General features: G+C 44.6%; 1 protein-coding gene across 1 annotated transcript in view; it reads right to left on the reverse strand.

Moving 5' to 3' along the window:
* Positions 1-25,786, reverse strand: part of ALK (ALK receptor tyrosine kinase) — a 364,842-nt gene that overhangs the window by 315,970 nt on the left and 23,086 nt on the right. Inside the window, exon 3 of the mRNA XM_038750862.1 lies at positions 17,790-17,954. Within this exon, the coding sequence (XP_038606790.1) occupies positions 17,790-17,954 (165 nt within the window). The remainder of the gene's footprint in view (positions 1-17,789; positions 17,955-25,786) is intronic.

The raw sequence follows: 25,786 nt of genomic DNA on the forward strand, positions 1-25,786 counted from the left end.
GCCCTTTCACCAGCCTTCAGTTCACGCAACACTGCTCATCTCTAGGCCATTTTCAATTAATTTCCTGAGTAAAATTTCATGAGACGCCATCAAACCTTTTGCTAAAATCAAGATATATTACATCTACTCTATTCCCTCAGTCTACTAATCAAAAAAGCAATCAACTTTGTCTGGCATGGTTTGTTCCTTTTAAACCCATAATGCTTATTGCTCATAATTCCATTATCTGCCACAGTTTTCTTGCTCTTTTTCTGTTCTAGTCATTTAGCAGGGATTGAATTTTTGGGTGGCCATTCCCAGGATGCCTTTTGTTCTCTCTGGGTTTGAAAATCCGCCCTTTCCTCTCCATCCAAACCGCTACCCTGCTAATTCAAGCTCTCATCCTATCCCGTCTGGACTACTGCACTAGCCTTCTCTCTGATCTCCCATCCTCGTGTCTCTCTCCACTTCAATCCATACTTCATGCTGCTGCCCGGATTATCTTTGTCCAGAAACGCTCTGGACATATCACTCCCCTCCTCAAAAACCTCCAATGGCTACCGATCAATCTGCGCATCAGGCAGAAACTCCTCACCCTGGGCTTCAAGGCTCTCCATCACCTCGCCCCCTCCTACCTCACCTCCCTTCTGTCCTTCTACTGCCCAGCCCGCACCCTCCGCTCCTCCACCACTAATCTCCTCACTGTACCTCGCTCTCGCCTGTCCCGCCATCGACCCCCGGCCCACGTCATCCCCCGGGCCTGGAATGCCCTCCCTCTGCCCATCCGCCAAGCTAGCTCTCTTCCTCCCTTCAAGGCCCTCCTGAGAGCTCACCTCCTCCAGGAGGCCTTCCCAGATTGAGCCCCTTCTTTCCTCTCCCCCTCGTCCCCCTCTCCATCCCCCCGCCTTACCGCCTTCCCCTCCCCACAGCACCTGTATATATGTATATATGGTTGTACATATTTATTACTCTGTTTATTTATTTATTTATTTATTTTACTTGTACATTTCTATCCTACTTATTTTATTTTGTTGGTATGTTTGGTTCTGTTCTCTGTCTCCCGCTTTTAGACTGTGAGCCCACTATCGGGTAGGGACTGTCTCTATGTGATGCCAATTTGTACTTCCCAAGCGCTTAGTACAGTGCTCTGCACATAGTAAGCGCTCAATAAATACGATTGATTGATTGATTGATTGATTGAAAATCTGGTATCCAAGTCAGGTCTCCTCTCACTCCTGGAGGACTTAGGTCACTAAATCATCGGACCACAGGAGTGAACAGAACTTCAAGAGTTTTCCCGCAATCTGATCTTTCCCCATTTCCTGAGGTGGAGAATTGGGCACGCCCAGACACTTTTTAAACCTCTTTTCCATGCCAAATAAACCCCATTCCTTTAGCCTCTTGCCCCCAAGGCCCTATACTTATCCAACCCCTCAATCATTTTTTATTCCCCACTCTAATTCAGCCTAGCCACTTTCTCCACTTCTCACCTAAGTTATGAGGTCCCAAATTGAGCATGAAACTCCACGAAGACCTGGTAAGTGCTTTATGATGAGAGGACTACCCCAATTCTCCCCTCATGTATACTGGTGGTACTGGTTAGTCCTCTTTAAATGAAAGACTGTACATTAACACCCACTAAAGATACCCATTTTATTTTGAATTTCTCATTCATTCTCCAAGGTCCTACCCAAACCTTCCCCCTGGGAACTCTCATCACTGTCATCAAAATTCTCAGGCACAAATTCAGTAGTTCATTAACTTTTTTTTTTTTTTTTTTTTTTTACAATTTCAGGGATCATTTCCATAGTATGTGACTAGAGAAGTGAGATCGAAAGTGTAAGGAGACAATCCCTATTTCAGAAAGAATGCTAGCTTTTCCAAATGCATACTAGATGTTCACTTTGAAGGACTTTGGTACTCTCCCAAACACTTAGTACAGTGCTTTGCACACCTTGGATTGGATAAAAGGCAACAAGGCAAAATGAAAAGGCATGAAAGAGGTATAAACTAGTAGATGCTTTCTGGCTGAGAGTTTAAGTTCTTTCCTTAGCTCTATGGGGCAAGACACTAATTCCTTCTGGACTTCAGTTTTTCCATCTTCAGAATGGAAAGGATGTAGCTTTAGCCACATCTTTTTTTTTTAAAGGCACCTAAGTGCTTAGTATGTTCCAGGCACTATACTGAGCACGGGGATAGGTATAATATACACAGACTGGACAAAGTCTCTGTCCCACATAGGGCTCACAATCAAGTAAGCGCTCAATAAATATGATTGAATGAATGAATCATAATTATTGAGTGCTTACTATGTGCAGAGTACTACACTAAGCGCTTGGGAGAGTACAATACAGTTTAAGTAGAAGGTAGAACAGGTATTGGACCATCATTCTACAGATGAGGAAAGAGGCACAGAGAAGTGACTTGCCAAAAGGTCACTCGGCAGACAAGTGTGGCATTGTTAAAGAGGATGGGAGAATGACAGGCAGCTTAAAGCAATGAGGCATCAAGCTTCCTACAAAACCCAAAGACCAAAAACTGTGATGGGCGCCAATCTTCCACTGACTGGGACACTTGGACTACACAGGTGTAACAACTGGATTTGAGCAGCCTCTTCAGAGTCATCTCAGGAGACGCAGCGTGGCTCAGTGGAAAGAGCACGGGCTTTGGAGTCAGAGGTCATGGGTTCGAATCCAAGCTCCGCCACAGCTGCTGTGTGACCTTGGGTAAGTCACTTCACTTCTCTGAGCCTCAGTTACCTCATCTGTAAAATGGGGATTAAGACTGAGAGCCCCACGTGGGACAACCTGATCACCTTCTAGAATGTGAGCCCACTGTTGGGTAGGGACTGTCTCTATATGTTGCCAACTTGGACTTCCCAAGCGCTTAGTACAGTGCTCTGCACACAGGAAGTGCTCAATACATACGATTAAATGAATCACCTTGTATCCTCCCCAGCATTTAGAACAGTGCTGTGCACGTAGTAAGCGCTTAACAAATGCCATCATTATTATTATGTCTCAGAGTCACCTCAGGAGACGCAGTATGACCTAATGAAAAGAGCACAGGCCTGCGAGTCAGAAGGACCTGCATTCTAATTCTGGTTCTGTCTCTTGTCTGCTGTGTGACCTTGGGCAGGATGTTTCACTTCTCTGTGCCTCAATTTCCTCATCTGTAAAATGAGGATTGACTGTGAGCCTCATTTGGGACAGTGACTGTGTCCAACCCAATGATCTCGTATCTACCTAAGCACTTAGTGCAGTGCTGTTACATAGTAAAAACTTAACAAATTACCAAATTTATTATTATTAACACCACCCAGGAGCCTCTCTCAACAAATGGCAGACCAAGATCACTTATCAGGAGCTGCAGAAACAGTCAGCTCATCCCAACAGATTTTTGCGGTGTGAGAAGAATTCCCTAGTGACGAGGCATGGTGAAAGGGATCATGTAAGCAGGGAAGAGAACCAAAGTTTGAGAGTCGTAGAGAAGCCTGCCAGCAAACAATGTAACAATGCTGAGAGACCACTTGCAAGAGGAAGATGAACCTGGTGGATAGTAAAATCAGGTTGAACGGCACGTCCAGGAAGGTCTAGATACCAAGAGGAAGCTGAAAAGCAGAGACAGGCTCTGCAAGAGGCAAAAATAGCAGTGCGGCAAGAAATCATTTTGAAGACATTGTAAATGACATGTAGCTCTTTTCAGCCATCCTCACAAACGGAGGGGATGTCATTGTCAGTAGAGTCATCTTCAAAAGTGAAAGGCAGTTCCACACACACACCACACCAACCCCACCCCCCCCACCAGGGTGCAAGCTTAAAGAAAACCCATGTAGAAAACCGAACTGAGAATGTTAGTTTGCCCTTTGTGTCAACATAACCCAAATTCAGATCAAAGTATGCAGAGTAACTGCAGTTTATCCCAGTTATTAGTCATTACCTTACAGAAGCAGTGTGGCTCAGTGGAAAAAGCCCAGGCTGTGGAGTCAGAGGTTATGGGTTCAAATTCTGGCTCCACCAATTGTCAGCTGTGTGACTTTGGGCAAGTCACAACTTCTCTGTGCCTCAGTTCCCTCATCTGTAAAATGGGGATGAAGACTCTGAGCCCCCCGTGGGACAACCTGATCACCTTGTAACCTTCCCAGCGCTTAGAACAGTGCTTTGCACATATTAAGCGTTTAATAAATGTCATTATTATTATTTATTACACACAGTTGGCGCTTAATAAATCCCACTGTCCAACCTTATTTATGGCTTTGAGGACTGGACCTTCCACAGATGCCATATTTGACTTCCTCAGCAGTGCCAACACCACCTACATTCTATCAGTCTTCTCCCCAGATCCTCCTACTCCTCTGTCCTCAGCATTGAATAATAATAATAATAATGGCATGTTAAGTGCTTACTATGTGCAAAGTACCGTTCTAAGTTCTGGGGAGGATACAAGGTGATCACGTTGTCACACATGGAGCTCACAGTCTTAATTCCCATTTTACAGATGAGGTAACAGGCATAGAGAAGTTAAGTGACTTGCCCAAGGTCACACAGCTGACAAGCGGCAGAGCCAGGATTAGAACCCATGACCTCTGACTCCCAAGCCCGTGCTCTTTTCACTGAGCCACACTGCTTCCCCACTCTATTGAAGTAGGGAATTGAAGCCACACTAATTGTATCATCTATTTGCTGAGACACATTATACATTTGAAAACACATATATATGTATATAATATATATTTTATATATAAAGAGGAAAGCTATCCAAGCAACTAGCTTATGGTGAGCCCATAAAAAGTGCAGAAAGAAGAAAAGCTATAGATGCCAATGAAACAAATCCTAAAACAATGTGGCATAGCAATAGACCCTTGGGAGATTACAGTCAAAGACAGATGAGCCGTGCTGAGCACTGGGAGCCAAGGTGTAAGAAGAGCGCACCAAGGGCAGTCTCGATTGACCCACGGTACAGAAAAGACTGTCAATCACACATTGGCTTGATCAGTCACCCTTACTGATAAGATCGCACTGACAGAAGTCTTTCGGGTTTAAAGATCAGAGTATGTGCAAATAAAATTACACACATAAATTGATATTAAATTTTATTACTGGAAATCAGGGGCATTTATTGAGCACTTACTACGTGCAGAGCACTGTACTAAGCACATGGAGAGTACAATGCAACAGAATTAGCAGTCACGTTCCCTGTCTATCATGAGAATGAGTTGAATTTGCTGGTCTCCCCCCAAACGTGGCCCAACATGGACCCATATCTAGAATACCTCCTGACCCTCTTAATGAGGAGGGTTCTCTTGGATCAGACCTTCTGTTGTCTCACTCAAAACTTTAAGGATCGAGGTGGGCTAAGAGTTAAAGTTCCTGCTCCTGACTATAGAAGGGGATGTTTCACCCAAATTTCATGGTGGAAGTAGGGGCCAGGGGGGATTAGCAAGGAATATCACTTATCCAATCAATCTTCAATTAAGACCACTGATTGATTCAGATTTTAGACGTAATCCCTGCCCTCAAATCACTTACAATCTAGTGGAAGCCCCCCATCTCCACTGCCAGCCACCATGCAATCTGGGTACCACCTGTCCTTGGCTGCAGTAGGATGCCGTGACAAGACAGAAAACTTTAACTGGGCCTTTCCTGAAACTCAGCTCTTCCGACAACCACACAAAGTTAGTTAAGGTAAATCGGTGGCTTGGTGGGTCCCGGAATTGAATTAGGATAAAAGAACCACACATCAGGGCTTGTTGAAGTGACTACTTCAGAGGTCAAGATCTAAGCACAAATGACCCGTTTTCCTGGGGGATTTATGACAGTGCTTCATGTAACGTTCCCACAAACAGAACCAGAGAAAGATGGGATATTGCCTTTAATGGCAAGATTCAGAGGAGTTGGGGGAATGAGAGATTTAAAGACCGCTTAGCGACCTTATTATTATTGTTATTATAAGACAAGATCAAATGGCCTGAGATGACAGCCCTGAGCCTTACTGCTGGGTCTGAGGATTAAAAAAAATGAATTTAAAGCAGATTGTATTTACTTCATTTCCGAGGTACATGCATCGTTTGGGCTCCTGAACGCCGTTCCATCTGGTACAAAAATTTAATTAAGGTCTTCACGGTCCCTAAAGCTGCTTCATCCCATTCATTAGACCAAAGCCCAACAAAATAGCCAGGCTGGGTGGGGAGATGAAAAGCAAAAATCAGGTCTGAGCTTTCATTTGTTTCTTCCCTTGTCACACTGCTCCTTTCAAATGGACCACTTCCATCTGCATATCTGTTACCATCCCATTCCTTCCTTTCCTTGTGGAAAAGGGAGACTGTATTGCCGTCACAGGCTCTAGGGCCAGATGGAAGCAAGGAGACACTCTCGCTTACTCTTCAGTCCAGCAATCATGAATCCTGAATCCTGAACAAGCTGCAAATGTATTCTGGAACTTAGACATCACCGGTGGTTTATTTATTTATTCATGTGGTACTTGTTAAGCGCTTTACTATATGCCAGGCACTGTTCAGACTGCTGGTGTGGATACAAGATAATTAAGTTGGACACAGTCCCTGTCCCATATGGGGCTCATAGTCTAAATTGCAGGGAGGGGGATTTAATCTCCATTTTACAGAAGAGGAAACTGAGGTACAGACAAGGTAAGTGACTTTCCCAAGATAACAGCAGACAAATGGCAGGGCGGAAATTAGAACTCAGGTCCTCTGACTCTCTGGCCTGTACACTTTCCACTAGGCCACCCTACTTTCCTAATTATATTTGATCCTGAGTCTATTTGTTCATACGCCACAATATTCTGCTTTCAAGCTATCTAGAGAGTGGGTCTGGACTCCTCCTGCCCTCTGCACAGGTTAGAGAACACTCTCCAATAGAAGTGGCCCGAAAAATACAAATCCAACCTAACGGTTTGAAATTTGGGCCTGGTTGCCCATCTTGGCTCCTCTAACGTATTCATTCACTCATTCAATAGTATTTATTGAGTGCTTACTGTGCGCAGAGCACTGTACTAAGCGCTTGGGAAGTACAAGTCGGCAACATATAGAGGCTGGTCCCTGCCCAACAATGGGCTCACAGTCTAGAAGGGGGGAGACAGACAAGAAAACAAATCATTCTCTGGGTCTAGCCTCTCTGCCTGAGAAGTACCCAGTTCAGACCTTCCATGAGTATGCAATAATAATAATAATGCTAAAAATACTTAACTGCTTACTTCGTGCTAGGCACTGTGCTAAGTGCTGGGGTGGACACAAGGAAATCAGGTTGGACATGGTCCTTGTCCCATGTAGGGTTCCCAGTCTCAATCCCCATTTTACAGACCAGGTAACTGAGGCACCGAGAAGTGAAGTGACTTACCCAAGGTCACACAGCAGATGAGTGGTGGAGCCGGGATGAGAACCCAAGACCTTTTGACGCCCAGGCTCCATCCACTCCAAAATGCTGCTTCTCACATATACAGTATATTATAATAATAATAATAATAATAATAATAATAATAATGACATTTATTAAGCACTTAGTATGTGCAAAGCACTGTTCTAAGTGCTCGGGAGGTTACAAGGTGATCAGGTTGTCCCACAGGGGGCTTACAGTCTTTGTCCCCATTTTCTAGATGAGGTAACTGAGGCACAGAGAAGTGAAGTGACTTGCCCAAAGTCACACAGCTGACAAGTGGCAGAGCCGGGATTTGAACCCCTGACCTCTGACTCTAAAGCCCTTGCTCTTTCCACTGAGCCACACTGCTTCCTTGATGAACAGCCAACCCTTCTGTGGCCTGTGGTCCCAGCCTTCCGGAACTACAATCCTGGGAGGCTGTTGTGGGAGAAGGTCCAAGGGGAGTGGCAATCTCTGCCCCCTCACTAATTCTTCCTCTCCCCTCCACTCTCTCTGCATCCCTCACTAAAAAGTTTCCTGTCACCCACAACACCTCTAGCCCTGAAACTATGAGCTATGGAAGGGACTGGGGGCAGCAGCAGAGACTTCACTGAGGAACCAGCAGGGTTAGAAATGCTGAAAAATGTTACAAGTTAAAAGACAGGAGAGCTGAGGGTGGAGAGGTGATGGGGATGGGTTTGCAGTCTCCAGCAGGAAAGAGTTTGGGGTTAGAGTTACCTCCTTTTTGGTGAAACCCGGTCCTGGAATAATAATAATAATTATTATGATGGCATTTATTAAGCGCTTACTATGTGCAAAGCATTGTTCTGAGCATTGGGGAGGTTACAAGGTGATCAGGTTGCCCTACAGGGGGCTCACAGTCTTAGTCCCCATTTTACAGATGAGGGAACTGAGGCACTGAGAAGTGACTTGTCCAAAGCCACACAGCTGACAATTGGCGGAGCTGGGATTTGAACTCATAACCTCTGACTCCAAAGCCCGTGCTCTTTCCACTGAGCCACGCTGCTTCTACATACTCCCCATTGGGTAGGGTGAGAGTTCTTATCTACTAATGACGGGCCTGATGGGACCAGTCAAATCCATCCCTCCAAAACAGGCCATTCCCACAGAGGCATTGGGATTGATCTTTTCTCTTTGGACCCTGGGCAGACTAGCCCTCCAGGCCCACCTCCCGGGGGTGTTCCTGGCAGCCTGGGTTGTGAGGTGATGACCCAATGTGCTCCTGGGGGCAGAGGAAGAGGAGAGAGCAAATGAATATTTTTTTTGTTAGGGACAACTGACACCCCATCATCCCCAGCTATCTAGAGGCTCCAGAATTGAGACAAGAAATGTCAAGGCAGAACACTCTCTCGGGTGGAAGATGAGCCTGGAGGTAGGGTGTATTTCCACCAAAGGAGAAGAACCATGGATATAGAGCACAGGCCTAGGAGACAGAAGTACATGGGTTCTAACCCTGGCTCCTACATGTGTCCATGTGACCTTGGACAAGTTGCTTCATTTCTCTGGGTCTCAGTTCCCTCATCTGTAAAATGGGGATTGAGACTGTGAGCTCCATGTGAGAAAAGGACTGTGTCCAACCCACTTTGCTTGTATCTAGCCCAGCACTCAGTACAGTTCCTGGCACATAGTAAGTGTGTAACAAATGCCACATTTCAGACTGTGAGCCCCACATGGAACTGAGTCCAACTCAATTTGTTTTTATCCACCCCAGTGCTTAGTACAGTGCCTGGCACATAGTAAGTGCTTAACAAATGCAATCATCATCATTTCAAGGAATCAGTATCTCACTTGTAAATTCAAAATGGCAAGGCACCAGCACAAGACCGGGACTAGATTTCAGATTCTCTCCCGTCCCTTGCATGCTGCTGGTGTTCAAAACATGCTGAATGATAGTTTAAAAAAAGAATATCGCTCCCTTCTTAAACATCCCCAAAAGAAAAGATTTAGAACAGCAAATATTCTCCAACACTTCTTGAAAAGCCACAGAGCACCTCACTCTGAATTTTATCCTTAGATTTCATTAATTTATAATAGTGTTCCATCAAGATTATCATTCTTTATTATCTCATTGCTCTGAATCATATATTCCTTATTATCCTCTGTTCCAGGGGTGATAAATTAAAGCCAGTCAGAATTTATACTCCCACAGTTCATTATTTGTGATTGCTATTTTTCTTGATGCCTTTCTCTCTCCCTTCCTCTGGTCTTTCCTACCCTCTGACAAGAATTATAAGGGGTTCTAAATGCCATTGGACTAATAAGTGTTGGGTTTAAAAAAATCCACATCCATCCCCTTACCCCCACCCCTCTATACACATAAACACACACAAACACACACACCCCATATTGCCCTCTACACCACTCAAATTTTAATAGATGTCTATTCTATGGCCATGCCTCCATACCAGGTTGCCACAGAATTCCAGGACCCAATGGGCTTAAGGACACTGAAGTTCTAAATTTAAAATTTAACTTTTGCTCTACCATCGACTCGCTGCTGTAAAACCTTGTGCCTTCCTCTTCAACTTCACTGAGAATTCCCAAATCCTCATCTATTTTGTCCTACATTGTGGAATGGGCCAAGGTGATAAATTCACCACAAGGGCGAACTAAGGCTACAGACAAAATCGCCATTTTATATATTCCTCTGGTGTCATTTTTGTATCCGCAGTTCTGTAGCAATAGACCTTTAAAATTAATTTTGTACGCAACAAACCTCCTGGAATTTCATTCATTACATACAGTCACTTATCATAAACATAAACACCCAGAAGAGGTCTAATTATATCCTGATCACACCAAGCGAGAACTTGGACAACCCAAGATTGGCAAATTAATAAAAACACAAATGACCTACTCAGTGAAAGGGATTATGAGTTCAAGATCAAAAAGCTACTTACAGTGAAACAAGCAATGCAACATCATCTTGCAGATCCTCCTGATTCTGACCGAAGGGAGGCTTATCAAAGCCCGAAGCTTAGAACACTCCAACAGCTAAGGAGCATGTGACAAATGACGAGATGCCAAGCCTGAAGAGATAGTAAACTACTATGGCCAAGGGTAATCCAAGAACTTCTACAAAATGCTCAAGAAATGGACCCATATACCCCTTCGTCATTACTGAAAAATCAGAGAAAGAATATTAAGATGTTGATGTATTGCATCTCCTTACCTGACCTCCCACCACTGAAGGTTAGGAATAGTTTGCTCGCTAACATATGAAGACGTAGCTTGCACTCACACACTCAGGGAAGTCGTCAGTGCAATTAGAACTATTAAAAGTATCAAGCTGCCTGATGAGCTGCCCTAAAAGCAGCCAACACCATCACCACTGTCAAGAAGAAACGGGAGAAAACTGACTGCAGAAATTCTGGGGGGATTACACTGATCTCCATTCTAGGTAAGGCCCTAATTGAAGTCTTCCTGGACCAATTCCTGAAGTCAATAGCTATGCTCTCCAGAATCACAATGGGTTTTTGGACAAGTGCAGAGCACAGCAGGCTTGATCTTTGCAGCCTCTCAGTTGCATAAGAAATCTAGGGAACAGCATCATGGACTCCAGGACATGTTTCCTGCATGTGACAACCCTTTACCCAACCATCAACGTCAGTGTCATGAAGTTGAATGTCACCAGCGAACACTGTTACGTGGGTAGCATATTTGATGATGCAAAGTTATACGAGATGGTAGAGTGAAATAAGAAATCTAGGGTACCCACTAGGAGACTGAAGAGAAGATTATAGCACCAACAGGGCATCACACATTGAATCGTGTTTCAGTTGTATTTATTGAGCACTTACTGTGTGCAGAGCACTGTACTAAGCATTTAGGAGAGTAAAATATCACAATAAACAGACACATTCTCTGCCCACAAGAAGCAATATCCGGACCTACTGAAGCTATGCAGAGCAAATTTTGTTAAGGCTGTGATCCATCAATCCAACAATTGTATTTACTGAGCACTTACTATGTGTAGAGCACTATGCTAAGCACTTGGGAGAGTCCAATACACTAGAGCTAAAAGACCACTTTCCCTGCCCACAAGTGAGCTTACATTATAGAGGGGTATCCCTGGAATTTCCTCTGAAATCACACCCAATTTCTGGAACAGTTTTGCCAATGCCTCTATGTTTGACTTTTAACATCAAGTAGCATAATGGGGTCAGAAACAATATGGGACCTGAAATAGTCCTCCACACAAAAATAATGCTGATCACATCACATCTTTGCTGAATGGAACATGTGAGAAGAATGGATGACTGGGAAATATCCAAACACTTCTCGAAGATGAGCTGTAATGCCTATCTAGAGCCAGAGTGGACTCTGAGAAATCTTTTGAAACACTGTACATGAAGCCAGTCTTCCAACTGTATGGATACTTGGGAGACAGTAAAAGATGACAGATCCACCTCATTCCTAGCAAACAGAAGTGAAGTAGGTTCTTGAAGCGGAGATTTTGGAAGATCGTGAAACCGAGAGAAGCGGATTAGTGATCAGCAATCAGAGGTCCGCTGCTGGGTATGGACCGTCTCTATATGTTGCCGATTTGTACTTACCAAGTGCTTAGTACAGTGCTCTGCACACAGTAAGAGCTCAATAAATACGGCTGCATGAATGAATGAATGAAAGGTAGATGTTCTTGAAATCATTCAATGGTATTTATTGAGCACTTACTACGTGCAGAGCACTGTATTAAGTTCTTGGAAGTGTAAAATACACCAGAGTTGGTAGTCACATTCCCTGTCCGTGAGAGGCTTGGAGAGAGAAGAGTTAGGGAAGATGGGTAAAAATGCTGCAGAATACTACTACTAATGATGGCATTTGTTAAGTGCTATGTGCAAAGCACTGTTCTAAGCACTGGGGAGGTTGCAAAGTGATCAAGTTGTCTCACGGGGGGGCTCACAGTCTTAATCCCCATTTTACAGATGAGGTAACTGAGGCCCAGGGAAGTTAAGTGACTTGCCCAAGGTCACACAGCTGACAAGTGGCGGAGCCAGAATTTGAACCCATGACCTCTGACTCCAAAGCCCGTGCTCTTTCCACTGAGCCACGCTGCTTCTCAAGAGAAAACCTAAACCCCACCATTAGGATACAGTATATTCTGAGAGAAGCAGCACAGGTGGGAAGTGGCAAGGCCTAGTGGATAGAGAATGGGCTTGGGAGTCAGAAAGACCTGGGTTCTAATCCTGACTACACCACTTCTCTTCTGTGTGACTTTGAGCAAGTCACTTGACTTCCTCTGTGCCTCAGTTACCTCACCTGTAAAATGGGGATTAGGACCGTGTGCCCCATGTGGGACAGGGACTGTGTCCAACATGATTCACTTGTATCCACTCCAGTGCTTAGTACAGGGCCTGGCACATAGTAAGCACTTAAGTACCACAGTTATAATTATTATTATTAGGGCTGGGAATCAGAGGACCCGGGTTCTAGTCACAGCTCTGCCAATTGGGAATTCACTTAAATTCTCTCTGTGTGGCTCAATTCTTGCATCTATAATGTATTACCTGCTTCTCCCTACCTCACTGGAATAAAATGAGATGAGTAATATGAAAGCACATTGGACAGAATAAAAGCATTGTACAAATTTAAGATTCTCAGTTCTGGCAGGACATGTATTTTCACTACATTTTTCAGATAGAGTGCAACTTGAGAATTAGGAAAGGTATTTCCGACAATGTGTGCCTGTCTAGTTTCTGCATGGAGAATAATAGCTGTAAGTACAAACCCAGAGTTGGACACTGGGGGTACATGTTGTTGTAAATTTTTCTTAATGCAGGATTCTGCATGAATGAAATCCTCCTATAACGGGAGAACCAGGCTATTAATCATGAGCCATAAGCTTCCCCTCTAGACTGTTAGCTTGTTGTGGGCAAGGAACATTCATTCATTCAATCGTATTTATTGAGCGCTTACTGTGTGCAGAGCACTGTACTAAGCACTTGGGAGATACAAAACAGCAACATAGGATGTGAACTAGAGTCCTATTATTGGAGACATGATTGAACATGTCTGCCAACTCTGTTGTACTCTCCCAAACCCTTAGTACAGTGCTCTGCACACAATAAACCCTCCATAAATCCCATCGATTGATATCTCCATACATAAAAATCTCACCTTTGGTAATGCTGTCTGCAAACCTGAAGGACAGCTCTAGAATAGCACTATACTAAGCTCATGGAAGAACTCAAAACAACAGACGTGGTAGGTATGATCCCTGCCCACAAGTAGCTCACAGTTTATGTGACAGTCAGGGAGACCTCTTGGAGATATGAGGTTACTAGGGCTTTGAAGATGGAGAGAGTGGTAGACTGTCAGAAATGAAAGAGGAGGGGAGTTCCACACCAGAGAGAGGACGTGGACCAGAGGTCTGCAGCAATGACAAACAAGATCGAAGCAGAGTGCGTAGATTGTCAGAGAAGTGTCAGTTGGGTTGTAGTAGGGGAATCAGATTGAGTACCATCAGTATTATAATTTCTGTATTGAGTGCCTATTGATTGCAGAGCACTGTATTTGGTGCCTACTAATTATGGAATTTCTTTAGTACTCACTAAGTATCACCACACTGGACTAAACATTAAGTATCTGCTGGGTGACCTCGGGCATGTCACAACTTCTCTGTGCCTCAGTTACTTCATCTGTAAAATGGGGATTGAGACTGTGAGCCCCAAGTGGGTCAGGAACTGCATCCAACGTGATTTGCTTGTATCTACCCCACACCAGTGCTTAGTACAGTGGCTGGCACAAAGTAAGTGCTTAACAAATACCATAAGTATTATACAGGATCATCAGACACAGTCCCTGTCCCTACATGGAACTCATAATTCAAAGAAGTAGGGAGAGCAGGTGTACTATCCCCATTTCACAGATGAGGAAACAAACTCAGAGAGGCCGAGTAACCCAATCAAGCTCACCCAGCAAGCCAGGGACAGAGCTAGGACTTAGAAATGCCCAGTCCTTGGAGGCCTTGGGACAGATCATTCATTCAATCATATTTATTGAACACTTACTGTGCGCAGAGCACTGTACTAAGCACTTAAGATCATCTGAACTCTCCATTTTTCCATCGGTAAAGTGGTGGCTGTTCTATCTCTTCCCTACCTCCTGAGGATTCATATGATAGTATTTGAAAAGGACTTACAATCTTGGAAAGAAAAGTCTCTTCACATCTGAAGACAATCACTCTCCCCAACATCAAAACCTTATTAAAAGCTCATCTCCTCCAAGAGGCCTTCCCCAACTAAGCCCTCGTTTCCTCTTCCCCTGCTCCCTCCTGCGTTGCCTTAGTTTTTCACCCTTGTTTCACCTCTGCTCAGGCCCAGAACACTTATGTACACATCCACAATTAATTTATTTATATTAATGTCTGTCTTCCGCTCTAGACGGAAAGCTCATTGGGGGCAGGGAACGTATCTGCCGATTCTGTTGTACTGTACTCTCCTGAGAGCTTAATGCAGTTCTCTGGACACAGCAAGAGCTCAGTAAAATATGACTGATTGAAAAATGCAAAGCAAATAGCCAGTCTTTAAATTCTATAACATACTTGTATGTGGTAATCTTCACGAGTGTGTGAAAAACTTTAAAACCAGTTAAACAGATCAGGTTCACTCTGCAACAGCTTGGCTGTTAAGGAAGGATAATGGATCTGCATTTGGGGTGCTTGTCTTGATTAGCATCAAACCCCTCTTGCCTGATAACCCAGGGCCAAGGTTGGGCTAATCCAGAAACAGAATTTTTACATCCTCCTCTTCCTCTCAATCCACAAGTGGAGATGAAATGGCAGATAAGGGCTAACATATGTACAAAGGAAACAGCGTGCCTGAGTGGTGGGTCACTGGGGGCCTTGGCCAGACTTCTTTGTATCTGACTGCCAGTTCAGAAGCCCTGAGGAGTTACTGCATGTCTAGGGAATGAGAGAAAGTTAAAAGAAACCCACAGCATGGACGAGTGGAAAAAGCCTGGAACTGGGGGTCAGAAGACCTGAGTTCTAATCCCAGCTCTGCCACCTGTCTGATGTGTGACCTTGTGCAAGTCACTTAATGTCTCTGTGCCTCCGTTACCTCATCTGTAAAATGGGGATTAAGACTGTGCCCCACTGCACTTCTGTACATATCTGTAATTTATGTGAATGTCTGTCTCCTCCTCTAGACTTTAATCTCATTGTGGACAGGGAATGTGTCTGTTAATTGCTCTATTGTACTCTCCCAAGTGCTTAGTGCAGTGCTTTGCACACAGTAAGCACTCAAATATGACTGAATGAATCCCATGTGGGACATGTATCTTGTATCTATCCCAGTGCTTAATACGTTGCCTGGAACATTGTGTTTAAATGCCAGACTCCAATAATACTGCCTAAGAAGTCTCACCTGTGGTCCCAGATTGCTGACCAAGCTTATGCCTGCCCTCCCCTTCCTCTCTGCAGCTCTTTGCTCTCTGCTTTTTGTCGACTTCACTGTCACCTCCCTCCCCAATCTCTCTTCAGCAACACTCACCTGCCTTCCCTCCATACCAACACACCAAATCTTCTTTCCAATATGCACCTAAAATTACCACGGTCTTCCACCCTGTTTCTCCCTTGCCAGCTATTCTTCCCTCCAGCCCTTGGCTACATAGTCTCTTGAGAGTCTGCTTCCTCTGAAACCCTATTACCCTCTGTTTGTTTCTATCTAGGCAGAAATCCCCTGTGGGAAAGCACTTATTCTTGCGGGTAATAAGACATTTCTGCCTCTGATCCCCAGTGGAAGCAGGGAGAGGAAGCGTCCCAGGAATGAATGCACAATGGGAAAGACACTAGTCAGGAATCACCAATCTGTCACAGCGGGGAAGTTTCCAGCACTGTGTTCAAGCCATCTTTTGGGCCCAGAAGAAAAGATCTCCTGGGGATTTCTGAGCTCTCACTAGACTATCTATACCAGTTCCCTTTGAGCCCCACCATTAGGCAGTGGGAAAAGTGGTTTGTCTGAGGAAAAATAACCCACATTTAGCAGCATAATAATATTATCAATTATTATACCAGTAGTATTTAAGCACTTTGTGCCAAGCACTGTACTAAGCAGTATGTTAAATACAAGATAGTCCAGTCAGCCACAGTCTCTGTCCCACATGGTGTTCACAGTCTAAGGGGGAGGGAGAATCCCCTTTTTACACATGCAGAGACTGAGGCACAGAGAAGGTAAATGACTTGCCCACAGTCAGACAAGTGGTGGGACAGAGATTAGAACTCAAATTCCCTGAGTCCCAGACCCACGGTCTTTCCACAAGCCCATAATAATAATAATGATAATAATAATAATAGTACTTGTTATGCACTTACTATGAGTCAAGCACTGTGGTATGCACTGGGGTGGATACAAGATAGGTTTGACACAGCCCCTGTCCCAGATGGGGCTCACAGTCTAAATAGAAGGAAATAGACTTTAATTTCCATTTTACAGATGAGGAAACCGAGGCACTGACAAGTTAAGTGACTTGCCCAAGGTCATATAGCAGACAAGTGGCAGAGCTGGAATTAGAAACCAGTTCCATGCCCTTTTCCCTGCTTCTCATATCTAGGCCTGGGGTGGTGCGGGGGCGTTGGGGGGGAGCCAAGACAACTTTTCCTGATCCATCCAGGCTTACCATCCCCCCTCATTTCACTTTGCATCAACTCCAAAGGCTGCCCAAGTCCACACTGGGTCTAAAAGCACCCACCTGTTTGCATGGGGAGCTGGGCTTTACCCACTCAATCAATTGTATTGATTGAGCACTTACGGAGTGAAGAGCACTGGAGCAAGCCCTTGGGAGAGTACAAGATAACAGAGCTGGTAGACACGTTCCCTGCCCACACTCCCAGAATTAAGACAACAGAGGGGCCTCTCACTGAATCATCCTGTCATCTTTCCCTCCAAGTGAAATATGCTGCTGTCGGCTGTGATTAAAAGAGAGAATGGACAAGGACAAAATAATGCTCAATCTCAACACTTCCAAGGGGAAGGAAAACAGTCAGGAGAAAACAAAAAATAAACCTTCAGTACATACCACCCGCTGGGGTGGTTTTGAACGCTGGTCCTATACCATTATCACCATGTGGTTCTCCAAATTGTTTTCCAAACCGCTGGTCCCATACCATTATCACCATATGGGTCTCCAAATTGTTTTCCATCAGATATTACTTTTACCTCCTTTTCAGAGTATCTCCTTCTCCAGTGGCTAAGAGCCTGACAAGCCCCAGGACCAAATAGCTATTTAGGCCACTCTGTGGAGTGGGACAGCCATTCTGATTAATCATCAGGGATTAGTCCTGCTTTCTCCCCGTCTGCACCACCTAAACCCAGGCCTGGACTCAGATTCCATAGAACCTGAATCTCTCCAGGGAAAACACACACAAACACCCGACCCTGCTCTGAGGAGGAAGGGCATCCTCGAGCTTCCCTTTACCTCTGCGAAGCCCCTCAGCACGATCTTCCTCAGGCCCATCTGGCAGGTTCATCCGGGAAGCCTCCTCAGCAGTGACTCGGCGCCAGGTCCAGGGAAGGCCCCTGTCTTCCTGTAGTGGCGGGGAGTACTCCAGGTCACAGGGGAAATCAAAATGGCACTCCAAACCTGCAAAACAGAGGCTCGTTGAAACTTGCCATCTCTGAGTTCTGCTTGTTCCGGAGCCAACCAGTCCCAACCAAAGTTCTCCAGGATCTTTATTCAGTGTTGAAAAAACACCAGTGTCAGGGTTATTAACTCAAAACTTGGTGCCAATATTTGTCATTTGTTCAAAGAAATAACCTGAACCCTGCTCCTCTGCTTCTGCCTTCCAGCCCTTCCACATCAGACTGACTGCCCCTGCTGAAGGGGGGGGGGTGGGGTGGGGGGGGGAATCTCTCTTTAAGTACCTCTCCAGGTGTACCCAATGTAGGTTTCACTCCTGCTAATTCTGCCTCCATTGGTAGCACCTGATTTGTTCTTCCAGCGAGAACCAGAGGGTTGGCTTTCTTCTCGGAAGAATTAACTTCAGGTTGGGAGAGGAGTTATTGAGCTTTCTGAACTGTGTATCGCTTTGCAAATATGCAATAACCCAAATATGCTTCCAGTCAGTGTAATAAATAAATACATTTGACTGATTGATTAATCTCTGGACTGTGTACTCTCCCAAGTGCATGGAACAGTGCTTTCATTCATTCAATCGTATTTATTGAGCGCTTACTGTGTGCTAAGCGCTTGAGAAGTACAAGTTGGCAACATATAGAGACGGTCCCTACCCAACAGTGGGCTCACAGTCTAGAAGGGGGAGACAGAGAACAAAACAAAACAAATTAACAAAATAAAATAAATAGAATATGTACAAGTAAAATAAATAGAGTAATAAATACATAAAAACATATATACATATATACAGGTGCTGTGGGGAAGGGAAGGAGGTAAGGTGGGCGGGGATGTGTCTGATCTGATCTGCTTTGCTTACAGTAAGTGCTCAATAAATAACATTGATTGATAGAAATATGCAAGATTAAAAAAATACAAATCTTGGGGAGGTAAAATGAGTGGGAATAGGCTTCTCCCCAACTCAGAGAAGGACAAAGTGACTGGTAGTAAAGTGGGGGAGTTTTGGTCCTGATATCAGGATTTCAACCATTTCATGGATTAGAAGCAGCACCATATCCTAGTGAAGTGAGCTCAATCCAGGGAGTCAGAAGACCTGGATTCTAATCCAGGCTCTGCCAATTGCTTTCTGTGTGACCCTGAGCAAGTCACTTCACTTCTCTGTGCCTCAGTTTCCTCATCGGTAAAATGGGGATTAAAATACCTGTTCACCCTCCTACTTAGGCCTTGAGCCCCATTTGGGACAGGGACTGTGTCCACCCTGGAAAACTTCTATCTACCCCAGCACTTAGAACAGGGCTTGGCAGATACTAAGTGCTTAATAAATGCCATTATTATTATTTTACCACTAATAATAATTAAATCCTAAACATGTCAAAGACGCATCCATTTGTGAGAACAGTCAATGGAGAAAACACTCCTTGACTAAAGGATCATTAGAGCCACTGCTTTTTGACGCATGGCTTTCCTCATTGGCCCTTCTTAGTGTGATTACAGGATACATTTTATGACTCAGTTGTTGCTTTTACAAGCAGCAACATAGTTACACAGCTTACTCCAGCCATCACTCAAGCAATGATATCTTTTGGGCACTCTCTGTAGGCAGAGCACTGTACTAAGCACTTGAGAGAGTATGACAGAGTTGGTAGGCATGATTCAGGCCCTTAAAGAGCTTATGATCTAAGCCTTATTTATTTATCCTGTCTGCCTCCCCCCTCTAGACTGTAAGCTTGTTGTGGGTAGGGAATGTGTCTGTTTATCGTTATATTGTACTCTCCCTAGCACTTAGTACAGTACAACCTTAGCACAACCTGGTTAGCTTATAGCTACCCCAGCTCTTAGTACAGTGCCTGGCACATAATAAGCACTTAAATACTATTTAAAAAAAAACGGGGACTGAACAAGGTGACTTAGAGGCAGAGAACGGAAACTTGAGTTCTTGTGCTGGTTCCATCACTTGCTTGCTGTGATACCTTGGCTAAGTCACTGACTTTCTCTGTTCCTCAGTTTCCTCATCACTAAAATGGGGGTAAAATACCTCTCCTCACTCCCTATTAGATCTTGAGCCTCACGTGGGACCGGGACTGTGTCTGATCTGATTATTGTATATCTTCTTCAATGTTTAGCACAAAGTAAGAGCTTTATAAAATACCATCATAATTATTATCATCAGATAGCTTCCCATGAACATGCTATATCGTGCAGGAATTTCAAATCCAAGAATATTTGAGACTCAAAGTTCTTCCATATTCCTTTATTCACTCTGGGTCTTCTTTAGCAAATGATAATAATAATAATAATGGCATTTATTAAGTGCTTACTAGGTGCAAAGCACTGTAAAGCAATGGAGATTCCTGCCTCCAAATACTCTTTGACTTCAAACATCTTGATTTTTCCATGAAAACTTTTTTTTTTGGCCTGAACTATCTGCATATATTATACTTTTAGCTCTGAATTATCACTAACAGGCAAGTCTAGATTTAGGCAGAGAATGGAAGAATCTATAATAATAATAACTGTGCTATTTGTTAAGTGTTTACCACATGTAAAGTACTATCCTGAGCACTACGGTACACAGAAGATATTTTGGTCCCACATGAGACTCCCAGTCTTAGAACGAGAACAGGTACTGAACCCCCACTTTGCAGATGAGGAAACTGAGGTACAGAGAAGTTAGGTGACTTCACACAGCAGACAAGTGGTGGAGCTGGAATTAGAACCCAGGCCACTCTCTCCTCTCTCCCAGAGTTGTCTTATTCTTGGAATAATTAACAGCCACTTAACTGTTGTGTGACCTTGGGCAAGTCACTTACATCTTTGTGCCTTGGTTCCCTCATAGGGAAAATGGGGATTTAGTACCTGTGCTCTCTCCTACTTAGACTGTGAGCCTCATGTGGAACCTGATTTATTAACCCAGTGCTTAGTACAGTGCTTGGTGCATAAAGAGCACTTAAAGACCACAACTATTATTACTCCTTTCCAGGGTAGTTAATAGTTTCTGCCTTATCACCGAGGTTATTAAAACTAATAACTTATGGTGACAGTAGCCAAACTACTTATGGGTTATTTCTTTTTCAGTGGGGTTGTTTTTTTTTAATAAACTTCAATCATCTTCTCTATTAACTATCTTTCGGCTTCCCAGTCTGCATAGATTTATGCACTCTGGCTAGCATCTGGTAATATCACCTCTTTTGTTCTCAGGTTAATACCATTGCCCTTTCTCTGTTTCAGACAATTCACCGTTCTAATGACAGGCTGACATGAGAATGATCTTACCTTGCTTGAGGTGACATTCTACTCTCCTTCCTCCATATTTTATCAATCTCTCAGTCAAGTCATACTGCCTCTTTGTTCCAAGGAGACAATAATATTTTCTGTAGATGAGTTGCAAGCTATCTTAATTTCCCCAAACGGATAACTAGATAGCTGGTTTTGTCACAGATGTTAAGAGAGCAAATGGCACTCAAGTTTTCTAGGAACAAAGGATACATAGTAAATATGGCATTTAATCTTGCTCTTTGGGTAAATTGTCAACCCACTTGAATAGTTACTTGGGAGTTTGTTTACTAGCCCACTAAGGCCATGAGTAGTTAGTTGGTCAGGAAAGGGAGGCTCTCCTTAGACTGAGTTTCAGTTTAGTTGGCAAAAAGAGGGTGCATTTGAGCATATTCTTGCAGTGCGAGAGAAGAGGTCAAGGAATAGGAAAAATTACTGGATTTCTCTTGCAGTCAGTGAAAATGCTCAGTGGAAGTGAAGGCCTCAACAGGGAGTGCTCCTGGCAAGGGAATTATCCTGCTAACATTAGGGTAATTAAATAAGTAGATTGTGTCTGTTCCTGGTGTTGGTGGCATTTGTGGCTTCACCTTCAGACTGACAGTAAACCCCAAGTGGGGCATGGACTGTGTCCTACCTGATTATCTTTTATCTACTCCAGCACTTAGTACAGTGCCTGACACATAATAAGCACATAACAAATGTCATAAAAAGGGTATTTATCAACTCCAATTTGGCTGCTGAGGAAATCTATGGCATTTTTTGGAAGCCTACAAATCCAGCCACAAATAATAAGGATAGTTAGTGGAATTTATTCTGTTGAACAAAGGAGGGAGAATGAGTATCCATGTGTGTATGTGTATAGGTCTGCTGGGTGGCCTTGGGCAAACCACGTCACTTCTCTGTGCCTCAGTTACCTCATCTGTAAAATGGGGATGAAGATTGTGAGCCCTGTGCAGATCAGGGACTAGGTCCAACCCAATTTGCTTGTATTCACTCCAGCACATAGTACAGTGCCTGGAACATAATAAGGGCTTAACAAATACCATTACTATTACTATTATTATTGTTATTAAGGAGAGTGTGCCCAGACTGCAGCGTTTCAGGGGCTTGGTTCTTAGAAATGTAAAAGAAGATAAATGTCACAGAAAACAGCTGCCCAGTGGATACAGTCACCGGAGGCAGAGGCTATTAGAAAAATAATCTGCATGAGAGAAATCGGGAGCTTGTGGTAACTCCTGATTTGGTTTGTGGTTTGTGGAACTAGGCTTTTTCCTGCAATTCAGATTCCATTTCTTGTCAAACATTCTAGTGCCAGGAATTCTCTCTGCTGCACAAGTCAGCTCCAATCAGCAGGAGCCCCTGGAAATCATCTCCCAGAACAACCTGGAGTTAAATACCACTCAGCCTATATTGTCTTCTGAAGGATTCACAGGGCTTCAAAGAACCTCACTCTCTAGCCCTTGCAAAATTGCTTTGAGGAGAGTTCCTAACAGGCCTCATCTTTACCAGCCGTGGGAAGAATAAAGAGGTTAATAAAATGCCCAGGAACTTGCTGTCAGTCAATGGCAGAGCAAAGTCTTTGCTTCGGCCAAAACTTCCGCTTGCTTGTCCAGGACTCTATCCCCCAAACCAGTCCCCTGAAACATCAATCAGTGGAATTTATTGAATGCATATCACTGTACTAAGCCCTTGGGAGAGGATGATACTATAGAGTTCATTCATTCATTCATTCAATCGTATTTATTGAGCGCTTACTGTGTGCAGAGCACTGTACTAAGTGCTTGGGAAGTACAAGTTGGCAACATATAGAGACGGCCCCTACCCAACAGTGGGCTCACAGTCAGAAGCTTGCAATCTAGTGGGGGGATCCTGGGCACTTTTTTGACACCAAATTATTCAAAATTCAGGTTTATCAAAACTGCATCTGCAGGATTTAATTTGTCCCGGTAGAGGTGACCCACAATTGGTCAACTGGCCCCTACCTCACTGACACATCAAACTCCTTTTGGGGGTTTGAGGAGTGGAAGCTGTGTGCTTCTGGCTGCCATTCCTCGCACAGCTGCAGGGTTCCTGCCTCTCCTCCAAAACCCAGGACTAAGAGGGATCAGAGTTCTCCCTGACAGGGGCCAGCACCCTTCCGGTACTAAGAAGGGTCAGAGTTCTCTCCACCGGTGCCAGAACTCTGCCATGCTTCCTGAGGATGAGTTGATCAATCATATTTATGGAGTGCTTACTGTGTGCAGAGCACTGGACTAAGCACTTGGGAGAGTACACTATAACAGAGTTGGCAGGCAGGTTCCCTGCCCACAGCGAGAGACTGGCACAAATTAAGTCCAACATGCCTTCCTCTTGTAGGTTGCATTTTATCTGCTACAAAATAACTATTGCACACCTCAGTGTAATAACTGCATATCAACTGGTGCAATTGTAGGCTACGATGTACAATTGCATTGAGAAAAATCCCTTGGAGGAATGACTCTTCGCTGTTAACACAATCACTTCAACAATGAAGAACTAAAATGGTTTTGACAGGGTCTTGTCCGTTCCCAATATTACTTTGCCGAATTCCTGGCCACCTAATTGAAAGCTTTGCTTGTATTTGTTCTGTATCTCTTGAGAATGGCAGCTTTCCTTCTGGGGAACCTCAGGGGTTCAACATTTAATGCTTACTGATTCCCAAGGGTTGCTTTCTCTGGTGGGTCTTGGATTCTAGTGGAGGATCTAGTGGCAAGATAATGAAAGCCAGAGGTTGTGGGTTCTAATCCCAGGTCCATCACTTGTCAGCTGTGTGACCTTAGGCAAGTCACTTAACTTCTCTGTGCCTCAGTTATCTCATCTGAAAATGGGGATTGAGATTGTGAGCCCCATGTGGGACAGGGACTGTGTTCAACCTGATAACCCTGGATCTACCCCAGCACTTAGAACAGTGCTTAGCACATAATATGCACTTAAATACAATAATTATTATTAAGGCTTAATGGAAAGAGCACCGTGCTTGGCACATAGTACGCACTTAACAAATACAATAATTATTATTAAGGCTTAGTGGAAAGAGCACAGGTTTAGGAGTCGGAGGACAGAGCTCTAATCCCGGCTTCGCCATTAGTCTGCTGTGTGACCTTGGGCAAGCCACTTAACTCCTCTGTGCTTCAGTTACATCATCTGTAAAATAGGGATTAAGACTGTGAGCCCCACGTGGGCCAACCTGATTACCTTGTATCTACCCCAGGGCTTAGAACAGTGCCTGGCACACAGTAAGCGCTTAACAAATGCCATTATCATTAGTAGTAGTAGTAGGGCTTGGGAGTCATAAGACATGGGTTCTAACCCCAGGTCCACCACTTGTGTGCTGTGTGACCTTGGGCAAGTCACTTAACTTTTCTGCGCCTCAGTTAGCTCCTCTGTAAAATGGGGATTTAGACTGTGAGCCCCACATAGGACAACCTGATGACTTTGTATCTACCTCAGTGCTTAGAACAGTGCTTGGCACATAGCAAGTGCTTAACAAATGTGGTGCTTAACAAAAGTGCTTAACAAGTGCTTAGAGAAGCAGCGTGACTCAGTGGAAAGGGCACAGGCTTTGGAGTCAGAGGTCATGGGTTCGAATCCTGGCTCCACCACAAGTCCGCTGTGTGACCTTGGGCAAGTCACTTAACTTCTCTGAGCCTCAGTTACCTCATCTGTAAAAATGGGGATTAAGACTGTGAGCCCCACGTGGGACAACTTGATCACACTGTATCCCCCCAGTGCTTAGAACAGTGCTTTGCACATAGTAAGCGCTTAACAAATGCCATTTAAAAAAACAAAAAAAACCAAATACCATCATTATTATTAGTAGTAGTAGTAGTAGTAAGTAGTAATTGCTGCCGTTACCCTTGTCTTCCTCCCCCTTGGGGTCCAAGGAAGAAAGGTGACCCTTAGGCTGTGCCCACATGCAGCCTACATTTGTGCCATCTTACCTCGCTGCCCTGGATCCCCTAGGTTACGGCCTCTGCCACCAGCAAGGGGTGTTCCTGCTCCCCATCCCCTCAGCTCCACCAGGAAAACAGAGGGGGCTCTAACCCCCTGTCTTCCTCTGGCCCCAGGGAAGCCCCATGTCTGGGGTGACCCCCATGGCCTGGGTTGACCTCACAACACATCTGAGCCACTGTCATCCCACAGTCTGGGGTAACCCCACAGTGCAGAGAGAGGGTTCCCAGCTGCTGTCATCCCTGTGGCCTGGGGGGAGCCTTGAGTCTGGGGTGATCTTGCAGAGCAGAGAGGGGGCTCAGAGCCCCCATCATCCCTGCGAGATGGGGTAGCCCCGCATCTGGGTTGGCCTGACAGCACAGAGGAGGGCTCCGACTCCCTGTCATCTCCATGGTCCGGGGGGGAGACCCAAATCTGGAGTGACACCCATGGTCCAGGATGACCCCACAGCGCAGAGAGGGGGTTCCCAGCCACTGTCATCCCTGCAGTCTGGGGTGAATCCCGGGTCTGGAGTGACCCCACAGCACAGAAAGGGGTCTCTGAACCACAGTGACCCCCGGGGTCTGGAGGGTAGTCCTGTGTCTGAGGTGACCCGACAG

This window comes from Tachyglossus aculeatus, chromosome 9 (assembly GCF_015852505.1).
Source record: "Tachyglossus aculeatus isolate mTacAcu1 chromosome 9, mTacAcu1.pri, whole genome shotgun sequence".
In the NCBI taxonomy this organism is placed as follows: Eukaryota; Metazoa; Chordata; class Mammalia; order Monotremata; family Tachyglossidae; genus Tachyglossus; species Tachyglossus aculeatus.